This window comes from Sceloporus undulatus, chromosome 2, assembly GCF_019175285.1.
Source record: "Sceloporus undulatus isolate JIND9_A2432 ecotype Alabama chromosome 2, SceUnd_v1.1, whole genome shotgun sequence".
Classification (NCBI taxonomy): domain Eukaryota; kingdom Metazoa; phylum Chordata; class Lepidosauria; order Squamata; family Phrynosomatidae; genus Sceloporus; species Sceloporus undulatus.
Window position 1 is genome coordinate 64,275,651 of NC_056523.1, and position 17,149 is coordinate 64,292,799.

The 17,149-nt window shown below is 37.5% G+C and overlaps 1 protein-coding gene across 15 annotated transcripts in view; it reads left to right on the plus strand.

Annotated features, from left to right (window-relative positions):
• IQSEC1 (IQ motif and Sec7 domain ArfGEF 1) overlaps window positions 1–17,149 on the plus strand; it is a 463,906-nt gene that overhangs the window by 398,708 nt on the left and 48,049 nt on the right. For all 15 annotated transcript variants that reach the window (XM_042449774.1, XM_042449785.1, XM_042449787.1 and 12 more), the window contains 2 exons: window positions 12,104–12,265; window positions 16,577–16,699. In XM_042449774.1, the coding sequence (XP_042305708.1) occupies window positions 12,104–12,265; window positions 16,577–16,699 (285 nt within the window). The remainder of the gene's footprint in view (window positions 1–12,103; window positions 12,266–16,576; window positions 16,700–17,149) is intronic.

Genomic DNA, 17,149 nt, shown 5'->3' on the forward strand with positions numbered 1-17,149 from the left:
CCCCATGCTGTAGGCCAAGAAGTCTGCCTATTTATTTTGGCTCCTGCCTACTAAGTTGTTCAGGTCTGCTCTAAAAGAAAGCATGGAAACCTCAGAAACTTGCTCACTGATTTATTACAGTTTATGTGAGCCTTAACAAATGCATTGTCCAACTGTGGCTTTCAACTTTTTATTTTTTATTTTTGTCTGATGGACCAATATTTATGAGTTCATTCCAAGGTAACTTTCATCATCAGTGTGTACAGTAAAGAGAAGGCTGTATAATCGACATTTCCAGTGTGCTAGCTATGTTAGTCTGTTGCGGCAAACCGTCCTCTGGGATTATATTCCAGTTTTCTGAGTAACTATTCAATATTCATTGTTTGAAAAAAGTGCATCTGTCATTGCCTTTGCCAGTATCTAATTTCCTGCCTTTTACCTGCTGTTTGTGGTTCTTTATTGGAAATAATTCTTCCAGAGTTGTAATTGGTTTTTATTTCTGCAGCCATTGTGCTGCAGGCAGGGTCTTCTTTTTTGAACAATTTAGAGTAAGCTCAGCCCTATTCTATCTTTAAAAAAGGAAGCTGCTGTTCTGCTGCACTAAGTAGGGCAATGTAAAATAACAAAAGAAGTCAAGAAAGTAACCAAAATGTAGCTGTGCTGCTAATCTGAGCATTTTATTGTTGTTCAGCTTTTCTGGCAGTAATAAAAGGATAGGATTAAACTATTTCAGGTTTCTAGCCAATTCTTGGTTAAATAATGTCAATATTTGAACAAAAAGGAAGACATTTTTAGTAGAGAAGTGAGAAGTAGGGGAGAATGATTTCCCTATCCCAATTAGTTTCCTTTTGTCTTGTAGACCAATGCTTATCAGGCTATCTGATATGGGTGGTACTGGCTTTTTTCTCCCTAATATGCCAAGAATCAGGATTGTATTTGTGCCCATTGTCTACAAGTGTTTCCTTCTTTTTGGAAACTCGCTGTGGACCGGCAGCCGATGGCTCACAGACTGGAACCAGTCCAGAGATCACTACTTTGAATAGCACTGTTCTAGGCCACACAGGCATGGCCAGAATTGGAGTTTATGTTCCTATCTTGAACCCCATATAGGCTCATAATAAGCTGAGAGGAGGGGTGCAGAGAAGTGATAGGTAAAGGAAGGGTTAAGCACCCCCACATTAGCCTGCTGCTTTTCCACTGAAATTACATATTCTACATTATTATTAACTGTTACTCAGCTCAGTTCTCATATTGTCTGAGGAAACAGGTAGCTAGGGCCCACATCTGCCCTTAGTGAAGGCTATTTGTACCAAGTACAATCTGGAATGCCACTATTCCCTTAATGGCTTTGAATGGCACTATGGGCTTTGTCTACACCAGAAAAAATAATCCAACTGCAAAATATTCTGCCCCGGAACTGTCCCAAATTCACCTTGTTCATGCCACACCTACTCGTAATATACCACACTGAAACTGAAATGATGTCCACGCATTTCACGTACCCAAATTCGAATTGGCATCACTTTTTTTCTCCTTCTTCTTGGGGCTGCCACTGCTGCCTTCTCAGCCAAGCACCTCCCCAGCAGAGTCCCACTGGCAATGTCACTTGCTTTGAGGTCAGAACAAGGCACCCAGCCATGATTTCAATGGTGAAGTGACAGTTCGATTAGAAACATCACCCCAACCATTGATCACATGGCTAGGCACCTCGTTCTGCCCTCAGACTTTGCCAGCTGGGTTCTGTGGTGGCTCCAAGGAGAAAGAAACATTTTTATTTTTCTGTGTGGATGGGCTCAGCTAGACAGTGGGTGGCAGCCCTGATGCTCAGCAAGTAGCATTGCACTTGTTTTTTTAAAAAAATTGTGACACTTGCCATATAACTAATAAATAATAAATAAAATAATAAAAATTTTATTTCTATCCCGCTTTTTGCCAGGCAATCAAAGCGGCGTACAATAGGTTAAAATACATCCATATATACATAATGCCCCCCTTAAAACAAAATTAAACAATGTAAGATTAAAAACTACATATTAAAACTGACTAAGCTAAATAAAAATAATCATGGGCAGAGTTCACTGGATGGGAAGTCTTATTTGTGGCCGAGCATTTTATTCCAGGAAGGCTTGCCAGAAGAAATCCATCTTAATGGCCTTTTTAAAGCTCTCTAGATTGGTGATTTGACGGATCTCGTTCGGCAGGCCAGTCCATAAGTTGGGAGCGGCTGCAGAGAATGTCCTCTGGGAGGTCGCTGTCAACCTGGTCTTTTACCTGTGTATCCCACTGCCCTCTCGATGCAGACGGACACATGTAAAAAAAGACTGTCTTTTTCTGAAAATGGCAAAGAAAAATCTGAGTTTTTAAGAGTTGCAGTAAATCCTAAACAAAGCACTTTTCACTATTAAAACAGCCCTGTGTCATGTGTTTCTATAGGTGTATGGATTTTTCCCTGGTGTAGGCAAGGCTTATGTTGGAAGCTCTAGGGTACTATGGGAAGTTTTAGATGGAGGGCTCTTAGTTGCTCACTGCTGATAATAGGTAACCTACCAGTCAGCAGAACCCACTGTCATTCGAGGGTCTCCATGAAAAGGTGCTTTCAAGAAAAATCATTTTATTTTTAAACTCTAAAGACTATCGTAAATCTTTAGAATTACATAGTCCCCCATTTATTATTTGTTTCTAAGTTAATAATAATAATGATGATAATAATGATAGGATTTATTTATATCCCGCCCAATCACTGGGAATCCAGGCGGTTTACAGCAGTGGGGATAATAAAAAGCAATAACAATAAACATGAAAATAATAAAACAAGATAACATAGCAATACATAGTAAATCATAATAATAATAATAATTTCATAACAATTCAATAATAACAAAGGATTATTAATTCTTTCCACTTATCCATAAAGTGGAATGGATGAGTAAATACACACAACTACTAAGCTAAACTAACTTCCCATGCCTTACATCTAACCAGTTTGTCAGTTGGTTGTGTATATTATCATGTCAAGTGGTGTAGTGAATCTTGTGATATCTCTAGTGGATCCTGGGATATTGGATTATTTTTGTCATTTGGCAGAATAATACAGATGAGTGATTACACACATAGATCTAAATCCTGTTTTTAGCAGTGCTTAGAGTAGACACATTAATTCAGTGGTATTTACCTCATTCAACAGTTGATTGGGTCTACTTTAATTAGAAATAACCAACGGGTTGCCAGCCATAATACATCAAATTACCATTTAGTAATCTATCTAATCTCTTTGCTCATCACAGAAAAGACAACTTGTTCCAGTATGAGAGGCTTTTGTTCTGAAGTTGACCAGCATTAATAACAGATTTACCAGAATCCACAGCAAAGAACTACCATACTGTTGCACATTTTGAATACCTTGTTGCAAAATGTATGGAGAAGTAACGTATCTCCTTCCCTTGCAGATTTACCAACTCCTTTGCCTTTATTCATATGATTGCAGTTCAGTGTGTGTCAAGTCGTCAGTTTGCTTTTGTTGTGACTGTTCTCTTCTCTGCTCTAGTATTTTTCACATGGAAATAATCCCATTGTGTAACACTTTTTCAATTCCTGTATATCAAAATATTCTTCAAAAATATTTTTATATATTCATTTTTAAAGCAGACATTTTTGAAAGGATAAAAATTGTGCTAATAAAAATATCAATTTCTAATTTGGTCTTTGCCTTTTAAATTCCCCTTTCCTCTTGACCATTGATTTCTTTCTTGCAAATGCAATTTCCAAACAGCCTTCTTCCTATTAATCTTCCTAAATTAGAATATAATATTCAAATGATGAATCTAATTAAGGAGCATTTTCCATTATTATTTTTTATTGGTAAGCTTATCCATCAGAATTTCTGGTCTTAGAATATTACAGTGTTCACACAAAACAATTAATTGCCTTTAGCCAAAGGCCTTTCCAATGTATGTAGTATTGTACAAACTAATGAAAATAAACCAGATATACCATGCAGATATTAAGGATTCTAAAAACTGACAAAATTAATTTCTGTAGGGATAAAATACTGTATTTGGGCAGGTAAAATCAGATGCACAAATGTAAGATGGGCAACATCTTGCTTAACAGCAGTACAGCACTGTGCAAATCTGCAGTGCTAAATAAATAAATAAATAAATAAATGATACATATAAATAAGAATCTAGGGGATTGGGTGGACCACAAGCTTAACATGAGTCAACATGTTGTGATTTGGCAGCAAAAAAGGCCAGTATAGCTGGCCCTTGGTATTTGCTGGGGTTTGGTTTCAGGACTGCCTGTGGATACGAAAATCTGTGAATGCTCAAGCCCCATTAAATACAATGGCATAGTAAAATTGTTTCCCTTATATAAAATTGGAAAAAACAAGGCTTGCTTTTTGGAATTTATATCTTTTTGGAATATTTTCAAACTGGATGGTTGAATCCATGGATAAAAAAATCCATTGATATGGAGGGCTGAAAGTACAATTCAAGTCTGTATCAACTATGGCTGCATTTGTACTGCAGAAATAATCCAGTTTGACACCACTTACTGCCACAACTCAAAGCCATAGATTTCTGGGAATTTGCAGAATTCCATAGCATTGAGCCATGGCAGTTAAAGTGGTGTCAATTCAGATCATGTTTGCAGTGCAGATGCAGTCTATATGAAGCCAAGCCCTCCCTCCAGTCCATCTACCTTGGTCCAGGCCTTGGAGGTAGAGAGGAACTGCTGGACCTCTTACCCTTTCCCTCCACCACTCCTTCTGTGTCATGTCTTTTTAGATTGTAAGCCCGAGGGCAGTGAACCGTCTAACTAAAAAAATTGCATGTACAGCGCTGTGTAAATTTACAGCGCTTCATAAATAAAGGTTAATAATAATAATACTATCATGACCAAGGGAAATAATGGTACCACTCTATTCTGCTTTGATGAGACTGAAATTCTGAGTCTACTGTATATACTCATGTATAAGTCTAGAAATTTAGGTCAAAAAATTGACCCCAAAAACCTAAGTCAACTTATCCATGGGTAAATGTAAGTATTGTATCTTAACTCTTATTTAAAAGAAACCATCTCCTGATGAAAAGCAAGAGTATAATATGTGAAGCACTGACCCCCTCTACTCTCTCATCCATCCAGTCTTAAGAGTAAGCACAAAGAATTATGTCTGCTGGTTTTGTAAGTTCTTTGATGTTGTTTTGCTTTGCTTCATCTTTTAGATCCTTTAGTATATGCCCCTAAATTTTATCCTCGACCTATCCACGAGTCATAGCAAAATCCATAATTTTGGCCCCAAAACTTGCCTTCGACTTATACATGAGGTTGACTTATAATCGAATATATACGGCAGTTCTGTGTATAGTTCAGGAAGGATATTGACAAGTTGAAGTGTGTCCAAATGATGGTGACCAGGATGGCAAATGGCCTGGAAAAAGAGACTGATATCTTTAGCACAGGAAAGAGAAGATTCACAGGTGATACAAATAATCATTTTTAAATAGTTGAGGGGCTGTCGTGTATAAAATGGAGTAAACTTGTCTTATCTGGGGAGGCCTCCTCAGATGAGGAAGGGGAAGAGGAGACCCAAGATAACAGGCTCCAGTTTGAACCAGAGGAGTCAGGCAGCCCTGCCCTGGAAATGAAGCCTGGACCTTACCATGTAGAGCCATGTGGGAACAAGAGTCAGGGCCTGAGATGCTGCTGCTTCTAAATGTCATAGTCTGAAATGGAAGCAAAAAAAGATCTGGAAAGACTTTGGCCTGACTTAAAAATAAAACACTGAGGAAATTAGGCCAGCGTTGCTGATTTACAGCTAGCTATAAATGAATACAATCAAAGTTTTCAGTGGGTTACCCAGGCTATGTGGCCACGTTCTGGAAGAATTTATTCGTGATGTTTCACCTGCATCTGTGGCTGGCATCATCAGAGGGTGGTGGCATATTCCATGCCACCACCCTCTGAAGATGCCAGCTACAGATGCAGGTGAAACGTCAGGAATAAATTCTTCCAAAGTGCAGCCACGTAACCTGGAAAACCCACAGAAAAATATGAACGCCAGCCATGAAAGCCTTCAACTTACACTGAATACAACCAAGTTTACAGTATTTCTTTGGTGCAAATTCTTCATTTGGCATCATTTGATGTTCCTTGTTCTCTCATTTAATGAACTTTGATTTGCTTCTTGGTTTTTCTGTTGCTCATACTGCTTTCATACTTAAACACATTACTGGTTTTGCTCATGCTGGTGTGTATGACTTTGCATTGCTTTGGTTTCTTCACTATTTGTTTTCTTGGACTGTAAGTGCACTCACCTGAACACTTGCCACACTCAAACATATCAGCTTATATTATACTTGTCCAGACGAAAGGGGCTGAACTGGTGGATTCAACTTGCAAGAAAGAAGATTCCAACAAAACATTGTTGGAGATGTTCTGCAGTAGAATATAATGCTTTGAAAAGTAGAGGACTCTCTTTCATTAGTTGTGAAAAGTAGAGATGGCTGTATTTTCAGCTGTCATTTTTACCTTCTTAGAGTGAGCACACAAAAGGGGGAAAGGCAGGATTCCTGCATTAGCGGGGTTGAACCGGATAATTTTTTGGGTTCCTTCCAATTCTATGATTTCATGTCATGGTTTATCACCAATTCTGGCCAGAACAATACAAACTCATTAGTTTAAATGGTCCCCTACATTGTTAGTTATCTCTCCTGAGATATATAATTTCCAAAAAATTCGAAGCCATTGGGGGGGACTGTGTTTTGTTTTGTTTTTCAGATAAGGAGAGCAGGAATTAACATTTTTAGAAAAATTGAAGAATATTAGCGCTCATAGTAGGTGGAACATTACTTTTTTGCTTTGGGAACATAAAAGGCATCAAATACTTCATTTGTGATATAAGTATCATGTATAATATATGAGAACCACATTTTATTCCAAATATAATTATAAATTGAATTTACTATTCAAATTTTAATTTAACTTTTTCCCATATGAAGCTAAAGGATTCTGAACTGTATGGAACACATGAACTATAAGGAACCTATTTGGTTTCTTCAGTATTTCATCAGTATTGGTCAGCAGGCAACTCTTCCCCAATACAAACAGAATAAATTGTCATCAGTAGTAAAACAGAGTAAACTATTCCATCTCTCATGGTCCTTCATAGTGTCAAGCAGATACGACACAGTGATTCGTGTAAAAACAACTGAGGAAAAGAAACCAAAACAAGGAATTGTAATGATTGGAGAGCATAAATATTCTCACAACAATTTTTTCTTAATTCATTTTTGGAAATTATTTTGAGGTAGCAAATATATGAGACTGTGTGTCCGTATGTGTGCATGCTTTCAGGTCACCTATCGGTTTATGGCAACCCCATTAATTTCATAGGGTTTTCTTAGGCAGAGGTGGTTTTGCCACTTCCTAACTATATGACTACCTTGTCTTAAACATTTTGTTGATCTTTTGAAAATAAAATATTCCATAACCTTCTCTCCCCTCTTCCCCATTTTACCTGGTTGGGGAGGGGGAGGAGGCAGAAGATTATGCAAAATTTTATCTTACAGAGAAAAGTTCAGGGGGGGGGGGGAATCCCCAATTTCCTTATTTTTTCCCCCAGCCTTCACATCTCTAATCTCTGCTAAATCCATTTCTTTTTCTGTGGAAATAGCAAAGCAGACCATACCCCAGGTGACATGTTTATATGTTTTTATATTATTTAGAACATTTTTTAAAAACCAACCAATTTGATTTTTTAAAAAAACTTAGAAGTACAAGAAACACCTGCTGAGCTTCATAGTATAAAGGACATTGTAATGATTGAGCCTTAAGATCCTCAGGTTCGAGGCAATCCCTAGAATGTTGAAATGCTGCAGAATCCACTCTTTTCAAATAAAGTTTTATATATTTTTTTCTGAAGTTGCACAGATAGAAAATCTATGAAGCAATCTGCATGTTGATGGGCTTAAGACTAGGGTATTAAAATGCTTATATAGTTAAATAAGCTAAATATAAATCCTTCTCCAAACCAGCCTCATCTACCTGCCTTTGATTACACACACATTTTTGTAGGGGGCATTAATGAGCAATTGAGTTTAGGTCATCAAAGTCCACATTGAATTAAAAGCTGTGTAGCATGGTGTATATCCAGAACTAGGCTCTGCTAATACAAACAAGTTGATGTTCCAGAACAAAAAAAAAATTCAGATAAGGAGTAAAAATTCTGAATTGTGATTAAGAAGCATCGCTTTTGTAGTACAATCTAAGTATGTTATTCAGAAATTCATTTTACTCCCCAGAAAGTTTGTTTAGGATTGCAGCCTTGTTTTCGTCTGCTTACTCAGATGAAAGTTAATGTTTGATTTGAATAAAAAAAATATTATTTCAGTTTGGCCTTGGATTAATAGCATATTCTTTTATTATCGCTTGAGAACTTCCAAGCAGGCTCATTTTCAGACCAGATAAATTTTTTCACTGAGAGGAAAATGTATATTTCTTTTACTTATCCAGCATTACATTTTTACTACTGTAGCAGAGCAGACTAAGCACACAGAACTATTTGGTAATGTTATTTTTCAATAATTGCATGAGGGAAACATTGTGGCTGCTTGACTATCTTAGTCTAAAAATAGAAAGGTCACCTTGTTCTTGGAAACTGATTTCACTTGTTTCAACAAGAGGCAGCATCCTTGATCTGCAAAGCTGGAAAGCTTTTTTTAGAGAACTGTAATATGTTAGGAGATGGAAAAAGCAATGAAAATATTGAATTGTGGTCACAGCTCTACTATACAAACCTTAGGCAATTGTATGGGAGCAGATAAATCCATCATCTGTATGCCCTTGTTACTTCTACAACTTCTTTATTAAACTGAAGGCACTGGCTGCATTATTGGACTTCATATTTTTGTTCACCCAAAAAATGTCTTAGAGCAGAGATGGGAATCATGCAGATGTTGTTCCAGATTTATTGAACTGCACCTCCCAGCATGGCCAGTGGGGAAGAAAGCATGATATATGCTGGAAACAAGGCATGTATGGTCCTTCCTTCCCATTATTTTCCCCTCTTTCTCTTGCTCTTTTGGCTTGGTAAAACATTACTATGATGTCTAAATCAGCACACTGTGGATTAAGTGGTCCCTGCAAACCAAAATTCTGATATGGTTTTCAGTCCTGTTTTAGTAAGACCACTCAAATCACAGTTTACTCGATGAAATATCAAAACAAGCTAATGTTTGACAGCCCACGAAATGTTGTATTAAGCTGAAGAACACTCAAAATATTCCTGTCAGTTATTCTGAGACTGAGGATCTGATATCTGAATTCAGAGTATAAATAAGGAATTAAAGATAAAGTCAATAAATTATGTATGCATGTATGTATATCTTTATATCCTGCCCTGTATCCAAAAATGGACAACAATGACGCTTTGAATATGTTTTTGGCCAACCACTCCCATCAGTATACCAGTGGTGGGGATTATAGGAATTAAAGTCTGGAGGGTGACCATTACCTACCTCCGTATGATGTATCCAATAATTAACAAGCACCCAAGAGGCTATCTAAGGCTGAACTCACACTGCAGAAATAATCCAGTTTGACATGACTTTGATTGCCATGGCTCAGTGCCATGAAATTCTGGGATTTATAGTTAGTTTTGGCAGCAGAGGTCTCTGACAAAAGTCCAAAGCACACTGCAGAAATAATCTAGTTTGAGACCGCTTTAGCTGCACTGGCTCAGTTCTAGGGAATCCTGGGAATTGTAGTTTACTGTGGCATCAGACCTCTCTCTGACAAAGGAGGCTGAATGTCTCTCAGAACTACAGTTCCCAGAATTCTCTAGCACTGAACCAGGGCAATTAATGCAATCTCAAACGGGATTATTTCTGCATTGTGTTTTGAACTAGATAAGGCTAAATGTTTCACAAAACTACAGTTCCCAGAATTCCAGATCATGGAGCCGTGGCAGTTAAAGTGGTGTCAAACTGGATTATTTCTGCAATGTGGATGGAGCCTAAATACAATTGGAAAGAATGTGTTTCTGCTCCCCAGTTATATGCATTTGTGATTTGATGTGGGAATAATTTGTGAGTGTGTACTTGTATATCTAATGTTTGAAATATGTCTTCTTCTTTGCATTAGTAAAGCATACTGTAAAAATAAACATTAAGCATGATTCATAAATCCTATAATCCCATGCATGAAATATTCCTATGGCTGTAGTAATTTGGAGGAAATAACAGAAGAACCAGCTAGTGAGACCATGCAGCTTACCAGAGGCAATTTTTTAAACCTCACCAGTCAGTGCAAATCTCTGCAGAGAGCCTTTGTTGTCTTGTTTGATCCTAAGCTGCTTCCGCACAGAACTATAGTCATGGGATTGCTCTGCATTGGGAAGTTTGGTGGATATACTGTAACTGGGGCTTTAGTTCTAAGTGATAATTTATGTCTTTGCTGCAGAATTTGAGAAAGGCTGTTGTGGTGGTTCTCAAATTGAGCCAAATAGAAGATAAATGTGACTTCCAAATGTTGCAGAATTTCCATTTTACATGCAGCCTGTTTACAAGGTGAAATTCAAAAAGGCAATTCATTCTCTTTCCCCCCTTTTTTTTCCACTAAAAAAAGATTATTCTAAAGGTTCTGGTGTGGTTGAGAGTCATACAAAGAGCTCTAGGGGAGGCAAGTGTTTGTAGACCTTTGGCTGCACTTTGCACACCCCTTCCTTAGGGATGGATGGATAGATAGATGGGGATAGAGAAAGAGTGAGAGACTTACTGAGGGTATGGATTTCTCAGTAATTTTATCTTTGAATGGTGATTATAGGCTTCACCTGTGGCAACATTGATGTTTTTTTTCCAAGACAGTGCATTAGCTTCTAAAATGACTGTTATGTTATGTGAAGTTAGATCCTTATTTCCAGAAAACTAGTTCAAAGTCTCTGAAGTCCTACCACATTCTAAGGCCTAACTGTGAACGTTTCCCTCACTATAGAGCCCTGAGGGAATTCCAGGTAGCTATGATGTGGCTCATGGTGACATGAACAGACATTTGTGATGGTGGGTATAGAGGATTAGTTTGTTGCAACCAAAAATGAGGAGCCTCATTGGACTATAAAGACTAACTAGGATTTTGTTTTTTGGTAGAAGTTTTTGTGCACTATAGCCCATTTCTTCCATTGCGTCTGAAGAAAATGGCAATCCACCAATTCGTCTGAACTTTTTAGTCCTTAAGGCAGCAGTGTACAACTGTATGGGAGTCAGGGACCAATTTTCTCTCTCCAGACCTCCCTGATGCCAGAAGCCCTCACAGTTGGCCCAAATACCTCAATTTTCTTCTTCAGTCCCTTTCAAATTGGCTTGTTGTAGCTCTTTTTGAGAGGGACTGCAGGAGAAAATCAAGGTATTTAGGGTTATATGGGGTCTACATTACTTGTGGGGGTATTTTTCCCTGTTTTCACATGTGTGGTTTGGGGGCAAAACCTGCCCAAAAATTGTGCTGATTTTTTTAAATATGGGGTTGGAGATTTTGAGGGACTAGTGGGGTGATTTGGTGTCTACATATGTGGGCTCCAGGGGCTGCACAAGGGCCACAATTTGCCCATTACAGTACTGCTTTAAGGTGGCACAAGACTGTATAAATTGATAGGACAGAGTAACTACATTGGTTCACATGTAATCTAGGGACATTGTTTCTCTTTTTATAATAAAAATTAAATGCAGTCTGCGAGAACTGAGTACTATCCCATCACTGTGTTAGTTCTTCTCTGAGGGGATCCATGGAGCAAGTTGAAGTAATTCAAACAAACCTTTTTGACTAGCAAGTCACATTCATTTTAGTGTTTCTACTCTAGGTAAGACTAATATACATGCCTTTTTAAAAAGGGTTTAAAATGTTGCTCACTTTTCCATAGTCAATTGTGTACTGTAGCACTCTTGCTTCTTAAGGTAACCAAATATAAGAAGTGTCTTCAAAATAATTTTAGACCTTTGCATTAGAGACTAAATTATATTGGTTAGTTGTGCAAAAATCTTAAAACAGTCCCAATACACCTTGACCATAGGATGCTTTGCAAAGGTGGTAGGAGGGAAGAAAATGGGAATTTTGAACCTGTTATCTTCCTTAGAAAACCCGAAAAAGGAGTCCAGTACCTGATTGAGAGAGGCTTTGTGCCGGATACACCTGTTGGAGTTGCCCACTTTCTTCTGCAGAGAAAAGGACTCAGCAGACAGATGATTGGAGAGTTCCTCGGAAATCGGCAAAAGCAGTTTAACCGGGATGTATTGGAGTAAGTACCATGTACTAAGCATTGCAACTATTACATGTTTTAGTATGAGCCACGAGCTTCTAATTGAAGTTATGTTTACTGTCTCTTTTATGCATGAACTGAAAGCAATTGCAGAGAACACCAAGCTGTGTAAGAATTAAGCAAAAAATAATAATAGTTTTTTTAAAAATTCCCATTATTTTATCGCTGTGCACACAACTCAGCAAGACTAATATAGAAGAATGTTCTAATGGCTTCTCAGCTATACTTTAATCCCTGATTACTTAGAATGCATAGGACAGGTTTACCCAGATGGAAGTTGTCAATTAATTACGAGTCATTTGTTGTTGCTTGAAAGATAGCATAATTCATTTTCTAAGACAAAATAGCATAATGTGGTATGCTAGGTTCTGCTGCTATTGAAGTATGAGATACTACTGTTTTAAAGTTTAGTAGTCATTAAGTTCCTCCCTTAGTCAGAGATATTATTCATTTCTCATTTAAAAAGGAACTCTCCAAAAGTTAAGCAAGCAATATAGAAGTACAATAGCTAATGAAAACATTGAATTGTTAGTGCATTGTGGTTTTGTTTTGTTTTTAACTGATGTGCTATTAGTATATACAGCATACTTGCTTACGATACAGGTTAAATTCTGGCTCAGCCTTATACAATTACCTGTACAATATTTCAGTGAGTCACTTTTGGATGCAAAGGTTCTTGTTGTTGTTGTTGTTGTTATATTTATTTATATCCCACTCTTTTCCCAGAACTGGGACTCAGAGTGGCTCACTGTATTAAAAGAACAGTGCAATTAAAAACAGAAAAATGATATATTAAAATAGAATTAAATTATTGCAATATAAAAATAGATTGCTTGTTAAAATAATAAAACTGTTTAAAACACTTGAAAACAATACAATACCCCTAGCCTGCTTTTTAAAAACATCCTGTTTTAAATGCCTGTCTGCGTAAGAAGGTTTTAACATGCCGGTGGAAGGACAAGAAGGAAAGGGCCATTCTGGTCTGTCTGGGAAGAGAGTTCCAGAGTCTAGGGCCCACTCTTGCATCCCCACCAACCATGCTTGTGATAATGGTGGGACTGAGAGAAGACCCTCTCCTGTGATCTCACAGCCCAGACCAGCTCATACAGGGAGATACGGTCTGGACCGGACCCATATAGGGCTTTATAGGTCATAATCAGCACTTTGAATTGTGCCTGAAAACAAACTTGTACCCAGTGGAGCTGTTTCAACAGGGGCACTATGTGGCCTCTGTAGCCTACCCCTGTTAACAGTATAGCTGCAGCTCTTTGGACCAGCTGAAGTTTCCAAACACTTTTCAAAGAAAGCCCCAAGTGGGGCTCATTACAGTCGTCCAAATGGGATGAAACCAAGGCATGTACCACTGAGGCCAGTTCTGGCATCTCAAGGAAAAGGCACAGCTGGCACACATGTTTTAAAGATGCAAAAGCACTCCTGGTCACTGCAGAGACCTGGACCTCCAGGTTCGAAGCTGAATCCAAGAGTACCCCTAAACTGCAAACTTGCATTTTCAGGGGAGTGTAGCCCCATCTAACACAGGCTGGATCCATTTTCCCTGATCTGCTTTCTGACTAAACAGAAGCACCTCTGTCTTGTATGGATTAAGTATGTTGATCAGTAGTATTCATTACCAAACCACAGTTGCATTACGTGTTTAAATTCAAAGTTCTGCATTTGACAGATGGAATGTTCTTTTCCTGCACACATAAAAGAAAAGTGGACATTTTCCTTAAAAAGTAAAATAAAAGTATTCTAATTCATGGGTTCCTGAAAGAATTACATTGATCTTTAAATCTAGATCCATGTTTTTCTGAAAACAATCCTGTAGATTAGAAGATTATGTTGGAATCTTGCTTAAGTACTGTATATCAAAGAAAGGCTTTTGTACAGGAAATTTTACCACATAATAATACTGATGAAGTCTGATGTGTTGCCAAAGTATATGATCTACAGATAAATTAGAACCTTTCACCATCTGCCCTTCACATTTGAGTCAGTTATTAGCTCTTATAAATATAGCATTGAATTTTCTATCTTCTGGTCTTAAAAGGTTTAGAGAGATTTGAGTGCACTTAACTAAGCATTTTGGAATGCAGCCAAGAAAATTAAATATGCCAATCCAGTACTTAGTTAAAACAACCAATGTTAAATAATATAGAAGCTTTTCTTATTAACTTACAGTATGTCAGGTAAAAATATGTAGTTTATTTTTATACATTGCTCTGTATGTTGAATTTATACAGGGTAGGACAATAATGACATGTTGTTGATAGACCCATTGCAACCATTTTTTAAAAAAAAATCATGTTTCTACAACACTTAACATGTGAAAGAAGTAGATGATATTTTATTTTTAAAATTACATGTTAAATATTAATCTAGATGACAGGTTTCACTACAGAATAGTATCTAATTTAAACAACTACTAAGTAGTAGTACTACAGAATGGAATCTAACCTCTACTTCTGTTAAGTAGTCATCTACATCTACTAAGCTAGTAGATGAAGTCTTGGGATTCATTTGTTGGATATTTGTAATTATTTTGTGAATATGTGTAATGCTTAATCAGCTATGGGGACAGATTTTTTAGTAGAGCCATAAGTCTAATGATTAAAGAGACAACAGCAAATCTCAAATACTCGAATCTAATTGGTGGACCATCAGTTTGGCTAGCTGTGTTGTTCATGTGTTAATACGTGGACTCTACCATGTCAAAGAAGCTACATCAAATTTTACTAATAACACCTCTGATGAGATCTTCTGGGTGGAAGACAAAAACAATTCCCCCTCCTTTTCTCAGAAATCCCCAGCTCATATTTAGGATCTCTGGTCCAGCACAGGTCCACTTATAACTATAGTTAAGAGATTTTGAACAGGAAAGTTGTAGGCTCACATAGACTCTCTTTCCATCTCATCTCAACCATAGTAAATTATTCTTCTGGCACCAACTATAATTGAGAATGAACAGAATTTGAAATTAAGGCTTGGATCCAGAGAAGCTCAGATAGAAGATAGTCTGTGGAAGGTAATTGAGTGTATAATCACATAGCAATGTATTTAATAAAAAGCCTTTTAATATGGGAGGTATATTCTTACTGCATCAGTCCATTCTGCTTTGTAGCGATTGCTCTCCAGATTGAACTTTGCAATCTTAAAAACCTAATAAGGTAGAAACCTGCATAGTTTTTAAAATGTACAGTAGACTTTACAGGCATCAGAATAGACTATTAGACCATAATTTCACAAAACATAGCCCTGCATCAGCTTTGCAGACAAAGCTTTTATCCTTCTGTGGTCTCCCTGACTGCCTCCTGCATATCTTTTTTCTCCTTAAATTGTTAAAAAAGATTACTAGTGTCTCCCAAAGCAGTTTTAAGGAGAAGACAGTGCAGTGTAGTGCTTCAGTAAGAAAAAGGGCCAGGGCTCTTCATTCGGAATCATTCTGGAATTGGGCAGTGGGGAAGAAAGATGATTGAAGGCTGTTCGCCACCCTTTTCCCAGCATACCTTGGCAAAGAGAAGCCTGGTATCTGTTGACTGCCAGAAGTGGGATGTAATGCATTCCTATTTGAAGTAACAAAGCTTAATGATGTTGTTATTGGGAAGTACAGTCACAACATATGCTTCTGTTAATATAACAAAGAACATTTATTTCTAACTTCTAAAACATAAAACATAAAACACTTTGGAACAGTCTAGGCTACTAGGGGCTATTTTTTTCTATTTTTAAGTACATTTTTGTTTCAAAATATATTTAAAAATGAAAAAGTAACATATTAATAAGATGTTTGGAATGCATGACCCTTAACATAACAAGTAACATGTTGCATTTTAAAAGAAACTAAAGGATTGTTTAAAAAAAAACAGTTCTAAGCTCTGCTACTTAATAAAACAGTGTATCAAAATAATATTTTGTTTTCTAATGAAAGTCTGGAATGGGGGGGATTTCTCGGAACACGTAAAAGTGGTGGTTAATTGTGCTAACTTATTTTCTTCTTCTCTGATCATTATTCATCATTTGTTGGTCTTGTGCGCCTTCAAGTTGTTTCCAACTTATGGTGACCTATCATGGGATTTCTTTTGAGGCTGAGAGTATGTGAGTTGCCCAAGGACACCTAGTGGGTTTCCATGGCCAAGCAACGAATCAAACCCTGATCTCCAGAGTTGTAGTCCACCCACTACACCACACTAGCTATATAGTAAAGGCATAACCTGTTTACATCAGCTCATTCAACTATTATATAGAGTTATAATTACTTTCAAAGCAGTTGTATATCTTTCTTTGTCCTAGCTGTGTTGTGGATGAAATGGACTTCTCGGCTATGGATCTGGATGAAGCACTCAGGAAATTCCAAGCTCATATCCGTGTTCAAGGAGAAGCTCAAAAAGTAGAACGGCTCATTGAAGCTTTTAGGTATGACAGAAAGACCTATCTGCCCTTCTGTTAGTTATGTTCTCATCTGTTAAGCCACAGGGGTAGTAATGGTGAATGCAGCCAGATGTACCCTGTTTTGTTTGTTTCAGTGTTCACAGTCACATTTTTAGGTAGTCTGTTTTCAGTATACAACATATTGTACATTTGTTGTTTCTTAGACCATCCATATTAAGCTGAAAGAAAAAGCTGCCTAATTGCAACTTAATTCTTAAACATAAGAAAATAAGATGTATCTTCTCAACTCTCAACTTGTTGGAATGAAGATTATGGCGCGGGACAGACCATCCAAAAAAGACAGTCTCCCGGAGCCTAGTTTTGGTCCGCGGGGAAGCCACAGCCTCCAGACAAGTGGGACTTCCCCGCAGACGAAAAAGAACCCGCGAAAAGGGGGTTCTTCTTCTGATGCCATTATGATGCCGCAGTGCACCA